This window comes from Anomaloglossus baeobatrachus, chromosome 4, assembly GCF_048569485.1.
Source record: "Anomaloglossus baeobatrachus isolate aAnoBae1 chromosome 4, aAnoBae1.hap1, whole genome shotgun sequence".
In the NCBI taxonomy this organism is placed as follows: Eukaryota; Metazoa; Chordata; class Amphibia; order Anura; family Aromobatidae; genus Anomaloglossus; species Anomaloglossus baeobatrachus.
In genome coordinates this window covers 531,758,236-531,781,734 of record NC_134356.1, presented here as the reverse complement: position 1 = coordinate 531,781,734, position 23,499 = coordinate 531,758,236, and the positions used below count along the sequence as shown (strand labels likewise).

General features: G+C 42.9%; 1 protein-coding gene across 2 annotated transcripts in view; it reads left to right on the top strand.

Moving 5' to 3' along the window:
* RHCG (Rh family C glycoprotein) overlaps positions 1–23,499 on the top strand; it is a 217,559-nt gene that overhangs the window by 179,452 nt on the left and 14,608 nt on the right. For both annotated transcript variants that reach the window (XM_075345938.1, XM_075345937.1), the window contains exons 3-7: positions 4,262–4,412; positions 8,464–8,611; positions 11,533–11,699; positions 22,468–22,605; positions 22,992–23,128. In XM_075345938.1, the coding sequence (XP_075202053.1) occupies positions 4,262–4,412; positions 8,464–8,611; positions 11,533–11,699; positions 22,468–22,605; positions 22,992–23,128 (741 nt within the window). The remainder of the gene's footprint in view (positions 1–4,261; positions 4,413–8,463; positions 8,612–11,532; positions 11,700–22,467; positions 22,606–22,991; positions 23,129–23,499) is intronic.

Below are 23,499 nucleotides of genomic sequence, written 5' to 3'. Positions count from 1 at the left end.
AACCAGCCCCTGAACACACCCCCAGCTGGGAATTGAAAGTTAACCCCTTCTGGCTACCCAAGGGTCCCCTCTGGTAATGTGGGAGGCCTGGTCACTATATGTTTGTGTGTGCACCTCATCCTGGCCTTTGGAGATTACCTGGAAGCATTGCTCCCGCATGGGTGCAATACTCTGTGGTGCCTGACCAGGTCAGGGGCGCCACATATCCATCAATGGAAATCTTCAAGCGGAAGCTGGATAAACATATAGGTGGGAAAAATTTAGGAGAACCTGCACTCATAGCAGTTGGACGCAATGGCCCTTGAGGTCCCTTCCAACTCTATTATTCTATGATTCTATGGTCAGAGAAGGAGGATCAGTGTGAGGATTATGTTGTCCAGAATCTTGGCTCGTGAGACTGGACCATGTGAAGGACAGGTTGGTGTTGGCAAACTAACTAGAGGAATTATCTTCCATCTAACCCACCACCTGCTCTCACTGTTCTGGCTTCAACAGTGGTGTCCTGCATCACCCTGGCAAATTGGTACAGTAAATTAGGTCTAGATTATGACTATGTTTGGTGTGCAAAACAGCAGACCCATTTTTCTCTGTACCAGGGCCATTACGTCTGCATGCACCACCAACAGTGGGATGGCCAATTCCATGTCCCTTACTGTACGCCTTGTGAATTTTATATTAGGTACACAGTGGCTAAGAGTGTTATTATTAGACAATAGAATCTATTTGAATTCACCCTGACGGGACTTTAATTTGTAAGTGGCAGCACCAAGGAGTTTAAGGCAATAATCCCTGACTAAATGCCTCTAATACACTGTCCCTTCTCCAGTAGCTGTCTCAACACTAACTGTAGCTAAGAGTTTCACACACCATGTTTTACAGAGGATGTGGTGTGCCTTGGATCATATGCCGTTCCCTTTCTTCTCCAAACTTTTTTCTTCCCATCATTCTGGTACAGGTTGATCTTTGTCTCATCTGTCCATAGAATACTTTTCCAGAACTGAGCTGGCTTCATGAGGTGTTTTTCAGCAAATTTAACTCTGGCCTGTCTATTTTTGGAATTGATGAATGGTTTGCATCTAGATGTGAACCCTTTGTATTTACTTTCATGGAGTCTTCTCTTTACTGTTGACTTAGAGACAGATACACCTACTTCACTGAGAGTGTTCTGGACTTCAGTTGATGTTGTGAACGGGTTCTTCTTCACCAAAGAAAGTATTCGGCGATCATCCACCACTGTTGTCATCCGTGGACGCCCAGGCTTTTTTGAGTTCCCAAGCTCACCAGTCAATTCCTTTTTTCTCAGAATGTACCCGACTGTTGATTTTGCTACTCCAAGCATGTCTGCTATCTCTCTGATGGATTTTTTTTTTTTTCAGCCTCAGGACGTTCTGCTTCACCTCAATTGAGAGTTCCTTAGACCGCATGTTGTCTGGTCACAGCAACAGCTTCCAAATGCAAAACCACACACCTGTAATCAACCCCAGACCTTTTAACTACTTCATTGATTACAGGTTAACGAGGGAGACGCCTTCAGAGTTAATTGCAGCCCTTAGAGTCCCTTGTCCAATTACTTTTGGTCCCTTTAAAAAGAGGAGGCTATGAATAACAGAGCTATGATTCCTAAACCCTTTCTCCGATTTGGATGTGAAAACTCTCATATTGCAGCTGGGAGTGTGCACTTTCAGCCCATATTATATATAGAATTGTATTTCTGAACATGTTTTTGTAAACAGCTAAAATAACAAAACTTGTGTCACTGTCCAAATATTTCTGGACCTAACTGTATTAGAGAATAGAATCGATTTGATATAGTCATGAAAAGGATTGTTGATTTAATGTAGCACCAGGAAAGACTAATAAGCTGTAATATACTGTCCCTTCTCCTGTAATGGCTGGCAAATTCAGCATGTTTAGTGGCTGAAAAACAGTAGCAAAACATACGTGGTGGTGGGGGACTCTAGTATTTGCAGCCAAGTATCAGGATACTTGATCGAGTACCAAAGTGTCAAGCAGCCTGATGCTTGATTTGAGTAATGAACAGTGCCAAGCGCTCTCGCTCATCACTAATTATTGTTTATTTGCAGATATACATGCACTGACTTGTTATTTGCCTACTGGATGTAATAATAGTATACTGTGTGACCAAGAATTGCACATCAATTGCTCAATCAATTAAATTACAAATCACTGTGACTTTTCAGCACAGTTTTTTGACTGTGTGATCAATGGTTTCAATGTGCTTGTCTCATATTGTCTGTACATGTCCCCTCTTAATTGTAAAGCGCTGCGGAATATGTTGGTGCTATAGAAATAAAACTTATTATTATTATGTGCTTTTTGTTTATATATATATATATATATATATATATATATATATATATATATACAGTATATATATATAATAATAATAATAATAATTTTATTCATTTATATAGCGCTATTAATTCCATAGCACTTTACATACATTGGCAACACTGTCCCCATTGGGGCTCACAATCTAGAGTCCCTATCTGTATGTCTTTGGAGTGTGGGAGGAAACCGGAGTACCCGGAGGAAACCCACGCAAACACGGGGAGAACATACAAACTCCTTGCAGATAGTGTCCTTGGTGGGATTTGAACCCAGGGCCCCAGCGCTGCAAGACTGCAGTGCTAACCACTGAGCCACCGTGTCATTTACTTTGTTGTCATTTTGATATAATCACTGTTTTCTCTGCTGCAAATTTACCAGTTCTCTGAATGTTCAGTTCTGCATAAACTCCCCTCCCTGACACACACACACACACACACACACACACTCTGACAGCTTTCCATGTAGTATATTGTGCATAGGCAGAAAGCTGTTAAGCAGTGGTAGGGGAAAGATTATAAAAATCCGGAGGACTGCATGGCACTAGACAACTAGTCCACTAGTAATAATCTCCTGATGGTAATACATTGATTTTCTTATATTTTATTGTAACTGCTATAAACAGATTAATGTTTGCAGATGCACACAGGAATAAAGATCTTAATTTTTGAAGACATATCCTGTGGTCTGACAAAACTAAAATTGAACTGTTTGGCCATTATGACCATCGTTACATTTGGAGGAAAAAGGGAGTAGCTTTGAAGCCTAAGAAGACCATCCCAGCTGTGAAACACTCGGTGGCAGCATCATGTTGAGGGATTATTTTGCTGCAGGAGGGACTGGTAGGCTATGTGCGCACGTTGCGTAAATACATGCAGTTACGCTGCGCTTTGTAGCGCAGCGTAACTGCATGCGTCCTGCGTCCCCTGCACAGTCTATGGAGATTGTGCAGGGGCCGTGTGCACGTGGCGTTTTAGAGCGCAGCGCTTCGGCTACTGCCGAAGCGCTGCGTTCTAAGAAGTGACATGTCACTTCTTTCCTGCGCTTTGCCGGCAGCTCCTGCTCTGTCTATGGGAGGAGCTGCAGGCAGAGCGCATGGAATCGGCTTTCACTACGGACATTTCTGCAGCGATTTAAAGCGCACATGTGCTCTTCAGATCGCTGCAGAAATTTCTGCAGTGACTGTACGCAACGTGCGCACATAGCCGTACACTTCACAAAATAGATGACATTGAAAAGAAGATTATGTGGCAATACAAAAGCAACATCTCAAGACATCAGCCAGGAATTTAAAGCTTGGGTGGAAATGGGTCTTCCAAATGGACAAAGACCCAAAGCTTACTGCCAAACTGTTTATATAAAGTAGCTCAAGGAAAACAAAGTCAATGTTTTGGAGTGGCCATCACAAAACCCTGGTCTTAATCCTATTTAAAATGTATAGGCAAAGCTGAAAAGGCCGAGTGCGAGCAAGGTGACCTATAAACGTGGTTAAGTTATACCAGTTCTGTCAAGAGGAATGGGTCCAAATTACTACTAGCTATGGTGAGAAGCTTATGGAAGGATATCACCCAAGTCGTACAGTTTAAGGCCAATGCTGCAAAATACTAATGAAATGTATGTAAACTTTTGACTTTGCAGAAAGCAATTAAAATGCCTTAAATCATTCTCTCTCATTATTCTGGCATTTGACAAATATAAATAATTTTGGTTCCTAATTGACCTAAAATGGAAAGGTTTATTCAGATTTCATGTCAGATAGTGAGAAAAGCATGCAGATGTATCTTTTTATATAGTGTATGTAAATTTCTGGTTTCAACTGTATCTCTATACACAGTGTGTTTACTAATAAACAGTAATGTCATCAAGATTGGTGTTGGTAAATCGGTGATTATGTTTATGTGTTTTCTTTCAGCTTAATCAATGCCGACTTCTGTGTGGGGTCGGTGTGTATTGCATTTGGAGGAGTTCTGGGAAAGATCAGCCCTGTGCAAGTGATGTTAATGACTCTCTTTCAAGTGACGCTCTTTTCTGTGAATGAATTTATTCTTCTAAACAAGCTTCATGTAAGATATACGTCTAATTTCCTTTTTATATATATATATATATATATATATATATATATATGTGAACCTGAAGTAACTCTCATAAATTGTTTTAATATAAACCCCTTACCTTCAAATACTTGATTTATTTTGCACTGATGTATGCTATATTCTTCATTTATAGCTTATGGCATCATTCTTTTGCTTGCCCTTAAGGCTGCTTTACACGCTGCGACATTGCTAGCGATGTCACTAGCGATCGCACCCGCCCCCGTCATTTGTGCGTCACGGGCAAATCGCTGCCCGTGGCGGACAATATCCCCGGTACGCGTCACACATATTTACCTTCCTAGCGACGTCACTCAGTGGGTCACCAATAGAAGCGGAAGGTGGAGAGCAGCCACATGAATGTCACTCCCACCTCGTTGCCGGAGGACACAGGAACGCTGTTGTTCGTCATTCCTGGGGTGTCACACGTAGCGATGTGTGCTGCCTCAGGAACGACGAACAACCTGCGTACTGAAAGAGCAACGATATTTTGAAAATGAACAACGTGTCAGCGATCAAAGATTAGGTGCGTATTTCTGATCATTAGCGGTCGCTCCTAGGTGTCACACGCATCGGCATCGCTAACGAGGCCGGATGTGCGTCACGAATTCCGTGACCCCAGTGATATCTCATTAGCGATGTCGCTGCGTGTAAAGCGGCCTTTAGGCTCAGTCATAGATATTTATTGTGCCCTTCCTCCCTTAAATGTCACTATACAATTTCCATGTATCGTCACCATACCTGGTCCCCTACATTCTCCAGCTGGTGCCTCCTATTTCATGCAAAGGCATGGGGAGCCCTGTGGAATGGCTGAACCATGCATACCCTGCTTTTTCTCTGATGTGGGACTCAGTGCAATAAAAGAAAATATAGCTGAAATGTGATGAAATGTTAATAAAAGCACATTAATACTTTATAAAGGGTTCCAATTTATCAGCTGTAGTTTGCAGGAGAACCTAGCAGCAGGTGTTTAACTTCCCTGCAGCACTGCCACAAGTCCGCGTAGCCCACCAATCACACAAAAACAGTAAAACGTCCAATTCACCAACACTGCTGCATATAATCAAAGCACATCTCCAGCTTTTTTCATTTCAGCTCTGGCTCTGGAGTGGTGCTTTAAAGGGAATCTGTCAGCAGGTTTTTGCTACCTCATCTAAGAGTAGCATGATGTAGGTAAAGAGACCCTGAGTTCAACGATGTATCAGTTAGATTACTGGCTGCAGCTGTTCTGACACAGTGAAAGATTTTAGATTTTGTATGTAGCAGTGCTCTGGGAGCTTTCCTCGCCCACACCAGGCTTTAAGTGTACATTTCTGTAGACAGAAGCTGCCAATGACAGAGGGGGGCAGAGTTATACTAGATCTCATGTGCTGCTGAGACCCACTAATGATAAAGATAACAGGCTTAAGCTAACATTGCAGGTAAACCAAAAAAGACTGAGATAACAGACGCAGTCCTGAAGTCTCTGTTTTAACTCTTGCAGCATGCTGTCTTCAGGTTATATTGCAGAAACCCGCTGTCAGTATTAACATGCTGATATGGAGTTAATCTCCAGGTTATTAGCACTCTAATCAGTTGCATAACTTAAAGCTCACGGGTCCCAATGCAAAATTCCAACGAGACCCCAAAAGTCTTTTATAGTATTGGTGTTTTCATATAGGTCAAAGAGACTTTTCAGGCCCCTTAAGCTTCAGGGACCAGGTGCGATTGCAATCCCTGCACCTATTGTGGTTACGCCTCTGGAACTAATGGTGAAAAGTGTGACTACCTTACTGAAAGGGAGGAAAATAACTTTATTCCACCTGAGTGTTACCGGCCTTTTATTCATAGAGGTGTGGCTGTACCAGCTTCAGTCACCAATGAGCACACAGTAAGCAGCGGCTATAATCACTTCCTGACACTTTGACTGACAGCTTGCAGAGCTGTCAAAGTGCAGGGGTGTGTACAGAGTGGTGACTGAAGCCATTCCTGGCACACATCTGCCTGAAAGCCGGCGGTTCCTGGGAGGGATACAGTTAATTTACTTCCTGGTGCCAAACAGCATTGGAGCGCTGCTATCCTGTAGATGAATTAACTCAATATCCGCCGGTTAATACAATTTTCTAAGAACACCCAATCCTTTTATTTGACCAGGAGATAACCTGCTGCCAGAGGTGTCTGGCTTACTCTCTTCACCCTCTTGGAAACATTAATTGCCAGCGAAGAAGTATTCATATGTATGGGAGAGTCTGGACAGATATTGTACCTTCAGACCAAAGATACTAAAGTGTATGGCCATCTTTACACATTGACAGGCATGATGGGTCAGATTACATTACCAATTTGAGGAGCCGACATGCTGTAACTACTAAGTCATTACAGGATAAACCGCTCCCTAAAAATAATTACATCATTAAAGTGCAGTGTGTGATTGAGGTGGATGACGGATGTACGCATTGTAAGACTTGTTATATTACCTGGAATGCCGTAGATCTGATGTAAATTATTTTTCTAAAGGATGGGGATTGTTCATGAACAAATAAATAATTTCTGACACATTGTCATCCATGACCTGTAATATTTTTTATTAATTACTGTTAAAGCACCACTTCAGCATTTTTATTTATTGCGCTGCTGGGGTGGTCCTTTAAAGGCGAGCCCCCTGTCGTATACTCGCCTTCCAGCGGCTTCACCCACTATCACTGCCGCTCCGGTCGGTCTCCTGTGACTTGTGACCTGACGGCAGCTCCAGTGTTTCATGGAGCGAGATGGAGGTCACAACTCAATGCATCTCTAGGAGATGAGGTGAGTATATTATGACACTTCCACTACATTATATACACATACACATACATTTAATGAATAGAGAAGTTAGTGCTTCTCTATCAGCATAGTGCAAGGTGTTAGCTAAATAATAGTGCCATACATTTGTCAAATATAACTTACACAATAAAAACGTATACCACAAATACTCTGCAAAAATAATTTACTGTACTGTGTAACACAACGTTTTAGTATATACCACCATACAATACTCAAATACCAAAATAACACCACAAGTAGTTTATTAAAAGTCATATAATGTCTAAATAATACTGTTATATTATTTATATTAAAATTGTAGTGGCCATAAGCCTTATCCGACATACCAAAATGGCCACACATCATCCAACAGACCCTCAATGGCCATATACCTCATCTGAGAGACTCTCAATAGCCATATACCTTGTGCGACAGACCCTTAATGGCCATATACCTCACCCACCAGACCCTAAACGGTCATATACCTCATCTGACAAAACCTAAATGGCCATATACCTAGTCCAACAGATCCACAATGACCATATACCTTGTCTGACAGACCCTTAATAGCCATATACCTTGTCCGACAGACCCTAAATGGTCATAATCCTCATCTGACAGACCATAAAGACCCATATACCTAGTCCAACAGATTCTCAATGGCCATATACCTTGTCTGAGAGACCCTCAATGGCCATATACCTCATCCGATAGACCCTCAATGGCCATATAACTCATGCAATAGACCCTAAATTTCCATATATCTCGTTCGACAAACCCTAAATGGTCATATACCTTATCCAACAGACTCTCAGTGACCATATGCCTCTTCCGACAGACCCTCAATGACCATATACCTTGTTCGACAAACCCTCAATGGCTATATACCTGGTGCGACAGACCCTCAATGTCACCCTTTTTAAAAATGTCAGCTGATATGCGCTATGTATATTACTCAGCTGACGAGTAATGGTGGCCACCACTGAACAATTACAGCTGTCACAATATGGGCAATTCAACAATCTTTTGAACTGTCAAAAAAAATTTCTTCTGGAATTTTATGTGACTCATATTAAGAATAAAGACCCTCCAGTTACTCCTTCACTAAGAATACAAGTATAAGCAGGGTTTCCCAACCTGAAACAATAATACAGCACTATAAAACAATAATACTTTTGTTTCTATAATTTTATTATTCTTGATACATGCATAGTTCATATGTTAGTTCTGTGTCTATTCACAGGTCATTGATGCTGGTGGCTCTATGACAATCCACACATTTGGGGCATATTTTGGACTGACAGTCGCTTGGATCTTGAACCGCCCAAAACTTAATCAAAATAACAAAAATGAAGGATCAGAATATCATTCCGACATATTTTCTATGATTGGTGAGTTGCTTTGTTACATTCTACATCTTCAGATATTTTTAAGATTTCACATATAAACTATTTAAAGAGGACCTGCCAATTGTTTTAGGTATCTTATTTTTTTATCTGGTGTAAATGCTACTGTCCCCCTGAATCGAGTGTCATTTTTTTGTTTCTTAAGTATAAAGGGAAACCTAAAAGTTTGACAGTTGTACTGTTTGTCACTATACTAATATTTTTTGTCACTGTGGATAGTTAAATTATTTTTGATTGTTATCCTTCTAATATCTGCCCCTCTGGACACTTTGCTCACCTATATTCAATACATCAGTTTACTATAGCCACTCAGGACAGAGTCGCACTTTGCACACATACTCCAGACACTTGCTTACACTCACCTTGTATACACCCACTGCACATAAGCCAGGAACATATTTTCCTCTCTGTCCAATCACAATAATTTACAGAAAACAATACGGGTGCCAACATGGTCATGGTTTGTGGGACATTGAATGGACCACCAAGTCACAACTCTAGTAAAGTTGGAATTTTTCAGCTTTCCACTTTTACAGTCTTAAAGGGAATCTGCCAGGTGCAATACGCATCAAAAACCACGAGCAATTCTGGGTGGATATTGCTAATTTCTGTCTAGAATCCCAGTCTATAGTATTTCTAAAGATCCCATATGATATGCTAATGAGGCCAGCGACTAGTCGCAAGGGGGTTACTTCCCTTGGCTAGTCGCCCCCCTTAACATGTAGGTACGCCCCTGTGGGTGTGCTAACATGCTAATTAATGTGCAGTATCAGAGGATTATCTCACTCACCTCTCTGCTGCCATCGCATCTGACTCCTGGATTTCGGCTCAGTGCGCATGATCCTGGACTTTCGGTCATGCACACTATGAAGCCAGATTTACACATCCTAGCTTCAAACTTATGTAGTGCGCATGACCGAAAGTCTGGGATCATGCGTACTGAGCTGAAATCCAAGAGTTGGACGCTATGGCAGCAGAGAGGTGAGTGCGACCATCCTCTGATGCTGTACATTCATTAGCATGTTAGCACGCCCACAGGGGCATGCTTACTGCTAAGGGGGCTGGCTAGCCAAGGGAAGTAATGCCCTTGCGACTAGTTGCTGGCCTCATTAGCATATCATATAGGGTCTTTAGAAATTCTTTTTTGTAAAGATTTCTTTATCTGTGCAACCAGATGCACGGACAGTTAGGCAGAGATTAGACATATGCACCCAAAACTGCACATGGGCCTGGGTGCATATTGCACCTGACAGGTTCCCTTTAAGAGGCATTACTCTTAGACTTCTCCTACCCAGGAATTAGGGTATGGTGACGTCTGAAATCTTTTGAAATTCTGTAGTATTTGTTATATTAAGCTATTCTGTTTTAGGTCTTTTGTCTATTGCCTCTTCACAGAATAGATGATAAAGGATTGCTGGTGGTGGGGGTCTTAGAACCACACTGATCCTGAGAATGAGGTCTCTCTAAGTAATCTGTGTGAATAAGCAGTAGTGTGCAAGTGTGACCACCGAACCCCATCAGTGGAAGCGAATGAAGTCAGTAGTCACTCTTGGGTACCACTGCTCCATTCAAACAGAGAACTTTAGAACTTTGGTTCTAGTGAGTGATCAGTTAGAGACCCGGCAGTCAGAGCCCAATGATCATAGATTTATCATTATCCCTTATAGTGTAGATAGGAGATAAAGGCTCTTCTTTAGGGTCAATACCCTCTATTATATATGGTGAGATGTAGCAAGGAGCAGCTGGAGGTGGATAGTGTGTGCACTTAGTTACTAGTTTAATTAATCAAGTTAAGACGTCCTGTGCTTGTACCTCTCCCATTACAGCTACACTATGGTAAGTTTCAAAGTATTCCCCAATCTTATGACAGCATAGAGTATTTGTATAATTTTAAGACAAAAGAAATATTTATTTAATTTATTTTACTGCTTATACAGTGTGTCCATCCATATCCTGTCCATCGCCATTAACTTGAGAACGGCGGCAGCTATAGGCATAGAAGTGGTGTCCAGGTATGGTGTCCAGGTATAGTAAAGTAGCCACGTGCTACGCAATGAAACCACCTATTGCGCCACCTGGTGGAAAACAACGGAGTTAGCATTTTTATCTCGAAAATGGAACGAGATAGAGAAAAAAAGTGAATTACAAAGTTGTAGGGCATCATCAATTCAATACGAATTGACACCTTGCATACAGAAATGCTATGATATGAAACCCATCACCCCCCAAAACAAGTTAATGGCGGTGGACAGGATATGGATGGACACACTGTACTGCATACTGTAGCACCATTAATTTCACAGCACTGTACAGACATTTCCATCACTGTCTGTATTGGAGCTCACAACTAGAGATGACTGAACCTGAGGGTCAGTGTTTGTACCAAACCCAGATTTAAAAAAAACAAAACAAAAACCCAAAAACAGAGTTTGGGTGCGTTGCATATACAAACCACTTGCGCGAGCATCACTGTGCTCGGGTACACTCGGTGCTCGGCCCAGTGTGAGCTGCTTACAGTGCTTGAATGGCTCGGCTGGAGTTAACAACAATGTGATCAGATGTAGTGTGCCAAATAAAATTAAAAAAAAGGGAAAAACCTCACTCATCCAGTTTTCTTTATGGATGGTTGCATGTGGGCTGAAATTTAACAGCCCAATTAGTGACTTAAATTGGGGTTAAGGTCAAGTCCGGGTCCCAAACCAAACTTTATTTAACGTCTGGATGAACCTGTCGTACCGAACTTCAACGGGTCCTCTCATCTCTACTTACAGCCTAAACTCCCTATCAGTGTGTATTTGATAGGGAAACTAAGCCACCACAAAACCCACAAAAACTAAGGGACCACATTGCTCTAATAAACCTAGAGTATCCTGTGATGATGACATGTATGCTTTGTGTTATTCCAGGGACCCTGTTTCTTTGGATGTTTTGGCCTAGCTTTAATTCAGCGGTATCGCATCATGGAGATGCCCAGCATAGAGCTGCCATTAACACCTATTGTTCTTTGGCTGCCTGTGTTTTGACAACTGTTGCAATTTCCAGTGTGGTAAACAAAAAGGGTAAATTGGAAATGGTAAGTCCCATCCGTCGATAATGTATTATATTATATGAAATCAGTTTCTTTCAGACATGTATGCACTGCAATCAGGTGTTTTGAAACTGTTTTTATTTTTGTGAATAATAGTGATGGGCGAACCCATACTGTAAAAGTCCATATCCACATGGGTTCAAAAGAACTCGAGCGCTGGCCCCGGGTCCGGAGTACTCGTGGCTACAGGTTGCAGCCCCCAGCTGTGTGCAGTATCTTGGCTGTGTATCAAAATAAGAGGAACTGCATGTGGCTTTTTTTTTTTTTTTTAATTTAAATAATTTAAAAAAATGGCATGTGGTTCCCCCCAATTTTGAGACCCATGATAAAGCCGACAGCTGGGAGCTGGTATTTTCAGGCTATCGACACCAGTATTTGACCCCTGAGCCTAATAATAGCAGCCTGCAGCCATTAGATGTGACAATCCCAGAACTTTACCCAGCTCTTCCCAATTGGCTTCAAAGTATGTACAAAACCATCCAGCGCCATAACAGGAATCCAGCCAGGAAGATGAATAAAAAAATTCTTCTGTTTTATTTAGATCATAATGTTAAAAATACATACAAAATTAAAAAACATGACCAAAACCTAATAAAACAGAAGAATTTTTTTATTCATCTTCCTGGCTGGATTCCTGTTATGGTGCTGGATGTTTTTGTACATACTTTGAAGTCTGTTCCCCTGGGCCTCCAACCTGGTGATCCTCCGTGCATCAGAAATTTTTTGATATTCAAGGCATAGAACGGTAGGCTGAATACTTTCTTTGTTTTTTGGTTCTGTCTTCCCAATTAGCCTGGTGCGGTGGCCATTGGGGTAATAAGAGGTAAATAACATCCCACAGCTGCCAATAAGCCCTAGATTAGTAATGGGAGGAGTCTATGAGGCCCCATACATTACTAATCTGTAAGTGAAAAGGTTCTTTTTAAACCTGGTTGGTCCCACCGATCCCGGGTATATGCGGGTCTGCCTATCGCTAAAGAATAACAGCACTTTATTCATGTGTAATGAATATTTGTATAATTTCTAATACACATTACGATACAATTTCTTAGTATTTGTAAGCTCTAAATTTGTTGTTACTGAATGTAAAAACTTTTTAAAGTCCAGATATTACAAATAGCTCTTGACCTTGTTATGTTCACAAATCACAAATAGACAGAAAGGTTTCCTGGAGCCCTATTGTTATTTCAAATGTAGGAAATTCCAGTAATCTCACCAATCTCTAAAGTTCTGGAAAAATATGTCTCTCGAAAACAAATTATAATGATTTGGCAATGACATGTCATAAAAGTCCAAACGGTAGGGATTCACTTTGTAGGGAACAAAGGAGTTTTGATTTCCATATCAGTTGAGATGTGGATGCAGACGCTTGGACATCCAGCAGCTGTACCATCAATGACAAGGTTTTAGTAGGTCAGCCTGAATATGGGCACAAGATCACATGGCTGTTGTATGGCTCTGTGAATGGAAAAATGTGACAAATGAATGTACGAAGTAAGAAAAAAAAACACATTTAATAAGGATAAGTTAAAACCAAAAACATAACCCTGAAAAAATAACCTGAAATAAAGTTAGGAAATTTAAAACCAGTCTGCAAGGTGGGTACGATGTTTAGGATGATGAATATAATTTATTATGCTGTGCTGCACCCATTCCTCCTACACTTAATTACAGTGTGTTAAGGTTCAAGGGGTTCATTGACAACTTTTAAATTTATAGACAATGGCACAAATGACTTTTATGAAATCTAAAATGTTAGGAAAAGTCAGTTAGCTTCTATCATAAAGGACATTAAAAGATTAAATTGAAGGTATGTTTTAATAAATATTAGGTTAGGGTTCCATTAAAGAAAGGTACACCTCATCTCGGCTGGGTGGTTCTCATGAATTTGCCAATTTATATGTTAAGTACCTTCATTTTGTAACTACACCGTGTGCAGAATTATTAGGTGTTACGGGGGAACTGGCAGATTAGGACCAGGGGGTATATATCCCAATCGCCAGTCGGGGCCCACCATGCTCCAGATGGTAATGGAGCTGCTGGCACCCTGTGGGTTAGGCGGAGACTATAGAGCTGGATGGCTCTGAGATAACCCAGGGAACTGGTCACGTGTGTAGTGACACATCAGACCGGACGACAACCCAGTTAGCGTGTCGGTGGAATTGGCGCAAACCCGACCACGTGTGCAGGGAACACGTCAGACCGGATGGTGACCAGGTAGTGTTGACCGAGAAGACCACTGCGACAGCACCCTGTCGGCCACGTGTGTCAGACACGACAGGCCGAGCGGTCCTTCGATTAGCGTTTCTGGTCACTACTCGAATGGCCTCGTGTGTAGAGGACACGTCAGGCCATGGGATCACACCAGTAGCGTAGACTGGGAAGCCAAGGAGGATAATAGGTTCATACACCCAATCCTGTAACACCCTGTTAACTCCACAGGGGTCCTGGGGTATGCTGTCCGTGTGCGTAGGAGGCACAACTGGACAGGTGGCGCAACAGGTATGCTGTCCGTGTGCGTAGGAGGCACAACTGGACAGGTGACGCAGCAGCCGCAGCCCAGTTATCGCCACTGGACTGCTATAGCAAAACAGGAACGGTAGCAAGGAAGCTCTGTGCCTGACCCTCATGTGCTGAGCCACGAATGTTGGAGTGACAGGCACCGTTCGCCTAGCCCTACCTACCGCTTACAACAAGGCTTATTCCACCATAAATTCTAAGTGAATATGAGTGAAGACTGCGCCCCTCCATGTTGTCTCCAGCCCCTTTTAAAACCTAGATCCGCCCCAAACCCAGGGTGGAACCACCAAGGTCCATATCATCAGCGACGTCACCAGCGGCCTATCCAGAACCGCCACGTCAATGATGACCTCATGGTAGCCACGCCCCAAACACTTCACCAGTTATCGTCTGACGACCAATGGTGAGGTGCCAGATCATAGGGGCGGGCCTCTGCGAGTCAGTCCGGAGTGGCCACGTCATCAGGAAACCTAACACCCTCTGCTCTATCAGGGCCTGCCACCTCACGGACATGCTCAGTGAGGTCCTTACCGGACCTAGCCTCTGATGCACTAAGTGCCTGAGCATGCTCAGTAGCCTGAACAACAGACTCAGAAATCAGACTATCTGCCTGAGCATGCTCAGTAGGCACATCCCAGAACTTAGACAGCACGAAGTCCAAGTACCTGTGCAAAGAGGCTGTTAGGATTAATTGTGGGAGCATGCTCAGTAGCCTGAACAGAGGACTTAGTCTCAGAAATGACACAATCAGGCTGAGCATGCTCCCTAGGCAAAACACCGAGCTTAGACTCTGGCTGGGGTAAATCGGCGCGCGCATGCGCACTAGCCGCATCTCCACACTTAGATGTGGTGGAAGTAGCAGCCAACTGGACGACCTGAGCCACAGCCAAGAACAGCAGCCGGCGCCTGGGCGTAACAGGAACCGCAGCAGGCTGCTTGCGGCTATGGCGGCGCCGGTTCGTAACAGTAGGCAAGTTGTATTTTAGAGGACTTTTTTTTATTATTGATCAACAACTATGTTCTCAATCAACCCAAAAGACATAAATATCAAAGCTTAATATTTTTGGAAGTTGGAGTGGTGTTTTTTTTAGATTTGGCCATCTTAGGAGGATATCTGTTTGTGCAAAATTATTAGGCAACTTAATTAAAAAACAAATATATTTCCATCTCACTTGTTTATTTTCACCAGGTAAACCAATTTAGAAATAAACATGTCTGACATGCACAAACAAAACCTCAAAAAATTAGTGACCAATATAGCTTCCTTTCTTTATGATGACACTCAACAGTCTACCATCCATAGATTTTGTCAGTTGCTTGACCTGATCTGCTTATGATCAACATTGCGTGCAGCAGCCACCACAGCCTCCCAGACACTGTTCCGAGAGGTGTACTGTTTTCCCTCCCTGTAGATGTTACATTTTATGAGGGACCACAGGTCCTCTATGGGGTTTAGATCAGGTGAACAAGGGGTCCATGTCATTATTTTTTCATCTTTTAGACCTTTACTGGTCAACCACGCTGTGGAGTAGTTGAATGCATGTGACAGAGCATTGTCCTGCATGATAATCATGTTTTTCTTGAACGATACCGACTTCTTCCTGTACCACTGCTTTGGGCAAAACCGCCAATATCTAAATTGTATGCTTCTTTCGAATGGCTGTATTTTAAGCCTTTATGTTGTCTATGTGTCATTAATTGTTAAGTCCGGCAAATTAATTACTACAGCTAATATGAATACAGCATATCTATTGTCAGTACACAAATACTGCACTAGATCTATAATAAGTACATGCATTAGGACCATCATCAGTACATGAATACAGCACTATAACCAACAAGCGTACATAAATACATAATCAGCACAAAAACACAGATCCAAAACCAATAATATCAACAGTACATGCAGTATGATGTCCAGTGATGCAAATTTTTTTGCCAGGAGATGTACTGTTGATTGGGTGCAGGAATATGGTATAAAAATGTCATCAACAAATTTGCATCTCTTGGTCCAGAAATGCATAAAAACAGTTTTCACGCCGTGGTTTTCCACCAGCAGGTACAAATTTGGGGCTGAAATCTGGTGCAGATATTTGAGCACAAATCTTGCATTTCTTGGCAGAAAAGCATACTGAAATGGCATCAAAACCAATTTTTTTTTTTGCATTTTGGGGCCAAGAGATGCAAATTTGGTGATGATATTTTTACACCATATTTCGGTACCCAATCTACACGTCCTGGCAAAAACCGCATCAAAACTGTATGCAGTATGATGCGGTAGTGATGCGATTTTTGCCAGAATGGGTGCAGAAATATGGTGTAAACATTTCAGCACTAACTCTTCATCTCTTGGCAAAAATCAGCTGTTTTCTGCCACGAGATACAGGTAAGTTGACTGAGTTTAATGAGGTCAGGTTAGACATGATCACAGGTGGAGGGCCGGGAGAACCTGCAGCTGTGACCACAAATAACTTGAGTGACTTTCATCGCTGATCGCTGGGGCTCATTCTCTGCCTGAACCTCACAGCGGGTGGTCACGTTCTATGGTGGTATGCTGTTCCTTTAGATGTCGCAGAGCTGGAATTGTCGTGGGACCTTGTGCAGATTACGTCGGACCTAGTTGTTTTGGGGGTTAATATATTGGTGAAATAGGGTGTTTTTTGTATTATATTTGAAGTAAAGCATTTTTTCGGTGTTTGGGTTTACTTCTTTTCACTTACAGATTATTAATGGGGCGGTTTCATAGACGCCTCCCATTACTAACTAGGGCTTAGTAGCACCTGGATGCTGTTATTAACCCCTTATTACCCCAATGGCCAGCACACCAGAGCAATCAGGAAGATCCGGGAAAGTTCCGGGATTGTCACATTTAATGGATTCAACAATCCTGGGCGGCTGCAGGCTGCTAATTTTAGGCTGGGGGCCCAATAAGCTTGGTTCTCCACAGCCTGAGAATACCAGCCCCCAGCTGTCATGCTTTATCATGGCTGAGTATCAAAATTGGGGGGACCATACGCCAATCTTTAAAATTATTTAAATAATAATAAAAAAAAAATGCCACATGCGACTCCTCTTATTTTGATACACAGCCAAGATAAGCACATGGCTGGGGGCTGCAGCCTGTAGGCCGTATGCTTTATCTGAGCTGGGTATCATAATATGGGGGGACCCTTGACAATTTATTTATTTATTTTTATACTATGATACTGACCCGCAGACAGCACCAGTCAGAAACTGTCACATAGGCTGGGGGTGCATCTGACTGCAATCAATCACAGATGCCAGGACTGCCAATGGGTTGGGGGGAAGTAGTGAATATGGATGAGCAATAATGTGCAGCCTTGGAAGCAGTTATAACCACGTTGCAGACTCAGTAAGTACAGCGCACTTGTTTCAATACCCCTATCCCTTTTACCACCAAAAGCACCGGATTCTGGTCCCCATAGACTTATATGAGGACCAGCGTCCGGCCAGATATCCGGGATCAATCCTGAGCCAAAGCCGTTTTGTTTTGTTTTTTTTAGTCCACTTTCTCCCACCGATCTCGGATATATGCGAGCTTGCTCATGACTATTTTTGAATATATCTACCTATATTTGTGCCCTAAATAAGTCCTAGACTGTTTTTGATTAAATAGCTGCTCCTCACTATGATTCCTGTCGAAAAAATTAACCCCTTACTGTCCTTATTATGCTTCTTATGATATATGACCAAGTACCTAATGCACTTTATTCTAGTACCTCACGTAGTGAACCTGCACATGGAAGAGCAAATAGTGCACTGCCAAACCTCTTATTATATGAACCATTCTCTGCGCACCTAACAGTGTAGTAAGAGTGCCACACAGCTGCCTGCAGCCTGCTCCTCAGATTTCTGCTCCAACACTGGCATCTAGTGGTCACATTGGAAACTGCATCAATCAGTAATCACATGGTAACTTGCTAAAATAGCACATTGATGTTTATACAATAATTGCTTAAACATTTATTTCTACTCCAGTGGCAAACAATTGCTACTGGAAGAAGTTCATAGCCCATTGTGTCCATGGCTAGCAAGATGCTGGTGTTCATGTAATTTACTCAAGTGATAATCACCCAGGCTGTGTCCTTTCATTTTTCTCTACAGTACATGTTTAACCCTCAACTGGTGAGGTGGGGTTTACATCACCCCAGGGAAATTTTGCTCAGCTGGCCGTCATTGGAGCATGCTGGTATGATTCATCAATTTATTACATTTTCCGATACTTGTGGGTGTCAAAAATTTGGTATACTCATGTGTAATCAATCGCCAATAAGAAAACGGTTACAACAAAAGTGATTTTTGCGTTTTCTGTTAAAATTAGAGATTTCTAAACACTGGGGTATAGGAAGCCCCACATCACCAGTTGCGTGACAAAAATCCCACCTCACCAGTTGAGGGTTAATAATGTTAGTTCCATTCACCAAAAACACTTAAAGGGACTCAGTCAGGTCAGGATGATTGTGAAAACCAAGTTCTGGTCTTCATGCATCATAGGGACCTGCGTGTTTTCCCTCTATCTCCATCCCCCTCTTCTTTGATTCACAGCTCTTGCTTCATAGAGCCAGGGAAGGGTGCAGATTGAGGGAAAACAAGCAGGTGATAAGGTGTATTTAAATGATTAGCCCCCACCATGATGCATAGGCGCCTGTACATGGTTTGTACAATCAGTCCCTTTAAAAAAAATGCTGCGAAAGCAATTCTGTTGCATTTTCTGCAGCATTTTTTCACTTTCTTGTTGCTGCCTATCTGTGAAAAATTCAGCAAAAACAATGAAAGTATTGACATGCTGCAGTTTTCAGAGATGCTGCAGTTTTCCAACTCAGTCAAGAAAAAAAAGTGTATCCATGAAATTTCTAAAATCTCATAGGTTTCGCTCACACTAAAAAAAAAGCAGTATTTAATTTGCATGAAACAATGCAGCTCTCCAATCCCTATCCTCCAATCCCTATCCTCCCCCCCCCCCTGCACCCGCACACACATGCATGCAAACCCCCTGCAAGCGGTCATTCCCAGGTAAGCCATTTTCAGGGCCTGTACAATACATGTATATTACAAGGTTACAAAGGAAGCAGTGAGCTGTAATTAGGTGGCTGGATTCCTACCCCTGAAGCCACAAGCATAGCTGTATATATTGATGAATAGAGTCATGTAAATTATAGTGAAAAAGGGAAGATGCTGCCATCTACTGACTGCTATAAATAGTGCTTGTAGAAACAGATGACGTAGGGTTAAGCTGTGGGAGTAGCCCATAGGGGAGGAATCAGTTTCTGTATGTAGAGAAGAGACTGCATCTAAGGCTGGAAACACATTTATGCATGTAAAATCGGTCTGAGTTGCATGATAAAAAGTCGGACGATTTTAGTTCACGTTAAGATAAGATTTTTATCATGATTGCATTCCATGTGCAATGCGTGTTTGATTCTATGGGATCCGTTTTTATTATGTCATCTGCCATTCAGCTCTACAACATGGCCGCTGACAGCAGACACAGACAGAACCATGTAGCAGAGCTGAATGGCCGCTGACAGCAGACACAGACAGAGCCGCACGATCAGAATGAAGTCGGATGAACTTCACCCGACTTCATTGTCATCCCGCGGCTCTATCTGTGTGGCATGGCCTGACTTTCGGTCACCAGTGAAGGTCTCACCGGTGACCGCAAATCCCCTGAGTGACCGCAGTGAGCTGCGCTATCAGTGGTGCCGTCACTGAGGTTACCCGCGGCCACAGCTGCAGTCCTCCCGCTGATATCTGTGGCCGCGGGTAACCTGAGTGATGTCATCGCTGATAGCGCGACTCACTTCAGTTGCTGCGGGGAGCTCACAGAGAGCGGTCGTGGTCTGTGACCGCTCTCTGTCAGCTTCCGATGTAGCAGAGCTGGAAGCGTCGTGGGACCGCTGTGGATTACATTGGACCTGGAGGGGTATTTGGGGACTTTATTAAAATGGTGAAAGAGGTTGCTGTTTTTTGTCTTTTTTTTCAAATAAAGGATTTTTTGGATGTGTGTGTTTATTTTCTTTAACTAACAGGTTAATCATGGAAGATATCTTGGGGAGACATCTGCCATGATTAATCTTGGACTTAGTGGCAGCTATGAGCTGCTGCCATTAACTCCTTATTACTCCGATTGCCAACGCACCAGGGTAATTCGGGATAAGCTGGGTACAGTCCCGGGACTGTTGCATCTAATGGATGCGGCCATTCCAGGCGGCTGCTGGCTGATATTGTTAGGCTGGGGGGCTCCCCATAATGTGGAGCTCCCCATCCTGAGAACACCAGCCTTCAGCCGTTTGGCTTTACACTGGCTGGTATCAAAATTGGGGGGAACTGCACGCCGTTTTTTTAAATTATTTATTTATTTATTTAACTTCATGATATAGACCCACCCACCGGCAGCTGTGATTGGTTGCAGTGAGACAGCTGTCACTCATCGTGGGGGCGTGTCTGACTGCAACCAATCATAGGCACTGGTGGGCGGGGAAAGCAGGGAATGCGAGATGGATTAATGAGCGGCCGGCTTTTTTAAAAGAGGAGAAGCCGCCGGAGCAGTGTGAACGCCGTGCAGCGCCGCGCCGGTGATTGGGGATCGGTGAGTATGAGAGAGGGGGGAGAGGGATAGACCAACATGGACAGAGAGAGAGATAGAGACAGAGAGAGAGACCAACCGACAGAGAGAGAATAGAGACCGAGAGGGAGAGACCGACTGACAGAGATAGAGATTGACCGACATTGTGAGACCTCACTCATTTCCAGTGTTTTCTGAAACATGCGATAAATGTATTTAGAAAAACGAATGTCACTTGCATGGTGTGTGCGCCGGTCCGTGTGACATCCGTTTATTTACCTGCTCCCATAGAGTTGCATTGGAGAGACTCGCGCGAGAAACTCACCAAAACGCAGCATGCTGCGATTTTTTTTTTCTCAGTTCGATTTGGACTGAGAAAAAAATAGCAGATGGGAGCTGCCTCATTGATTAACATGTGTCTGAGTGCAATGCAAGAATTTCTCGCATTGCACTCGTGCGAGATAATCGCAAGTGAGAAGCTGGCCTTAAATTAGTTAAAGTTAGGACGAGAGAGTAGGTGTAATGTGGCCAGGTGTGCCCATTGCAAGGTTGGGCAGGATTCCCAAATTCTCAGGCATGAAGACTTCTGGACATCTGGAGCATAAAGCTCAGGGGTAGGAGACAATGAGTTGTTGGGAGGTAGAGTCGGCGAGTAGAGATGAGTAAACCCGAGGTTCAGTGTTCAGTGTTTGTACCAAACACAGACTTTACAAAAAAAACAGAGATTGGGATCAGCATTCGGGTGCTGTACATATGTAAACCATTCGTGTGAGCATCTCTGTTCTCGTGTATGCTCGGTGCTCGGCCCAGTGCGAGCCGCTTGCAGTGTGTGAACAACTTGAACTGGGGGTAACAACAGCATGATCAGATGTAGTGTGCACTAAGAAAAATAAATAAATAAAATATGGAAAAACCCCACCCATTTTCCCCGGAAGTGATCTGTTTATAGCTGTCTGCGTGTGGGCGGAGACCCGAACTGCCCAATTAGTGACTTCCAATGAGGTTCAGGTCTAGTCCGGGTCCCAAACTGAACTTTATCTAAAGTCCGGTTGAACCTGCCGAACCAAACTTCCACGGGTCCGCTCATCTCTATCAGGGAGACCGAGACTGAGAAAATGAAAGCAATAGCAAACGAGTAAGTGTACCACACTCCACAGTTAACCTGCAAGGGTATTGTATATAGTTCTCCAAGGCGTGATACTACTGTGAATACTTACACACAACTACTACCCTCAGGGACCCTACAATGCTCCTGAAGATGTCTTGAGACTAACCGTTTAAATGCCCTGCTTTTCTTTTCACAGTACATGAAAGAAATCTTGTTGCCTACACCCACCACTAGGAGGAGCTCTGTACATGTGGATTTATATAACAATTATTGAATCCAATGGAAGCTGTAAAAATCTTAAGTAGTGAGTTCCCCCTAGTGGCTGTGGCTGGGATAGCTATAGCTGTTTCTAGAGGTAGGAGTCAGTATTGTCAGAGGAGTGATCTTCCTCAGTGGTAGGCTATGCTATTTCGTCCAATGGAAATGTAAAATTTGATGGTAAGGATTCCTACTGATAATGTTGAAGCTCTGTGAGCCAGCGTGCCATGCTTCTGCACAGTATCAATATATTACTTTAAACTAAAACTATTTCTTTACAGGTGCATATACAGAATGCAACCTTGGCTGGAGGGGTAGCTGTGGGAACAGCAGCAGAAATGTTTCTGACAACATACGGATCTCTGATAGTTGGATTTATTTGTGGAATAGTTTCCACCCTTGGATATGTCTACCTTACGGTTAGTATGTAGAATTTGTCACTTTTAGTTTGGATATAAGGACAGTGTCTGTTTTAGTGCAAATTCAGATAGCGGTGGAAAAGTATGGACTGTGATCTCTGGACCATCATGGGGATATATGAGGCTGCTGATTTTGGGTCAGTAGACCATTGGCAGGTCGAGACATCATGGTCCGTATTTGGACCGTATTTCATTTCGACGCCATGTCAAACACTCGTTTGCCTAACAGCAATTTCTTCTACATCCTGCCCTAACATGCACGGAGGAGAGTAAGACATAACCAAATAAAGATGCATTGTCATAATAATTATTAACTGACAGTACTGTTGTCTGGTGTTTATATTTTGCAACAATGTAACTAAAGTTTCCCCCCTCATTCTTTGCAGCCCCTCTTATCATCCAAACTTTACCTCCATGACACCTGTGGAATACATAATCTCCATGGAATGCCAGGAATAATTGGAGGAATTGTAGGAGCAGTAACAGCGGCGGCGGCTAGTGCCAGTGTATACACTGAGGAAGGGTGAGATATGTTAAAAGAAGATTTTAATTCTTAAAGGGAGCCTTACAGCAGGTTTTATTGCTATTAAAGGGAACCTGTCACCACTTTTTCGGCCTATAAGCTGCGGCCACCACCACCGTGCTCTTATATACAGCATTATAACATGCTGTATATAAGAGCCCAGGCCGGGGATATAACATAAAAAACACTTTATACTTACCTAACGGTCGCGCGGTGGGCCTTATGGGCGTCTCCGTTGTCCGGTCCCAGACCCGCCTCTTTTCCCCATCTTTATTCTCCTTTTCTAGCCGCGGTGCATGACGGGTCCAACGTCATCCACACTCGCCAGCATTCAGGTCCTGAGCAGGCGCACTTTGATCTGCCCTGAGCAG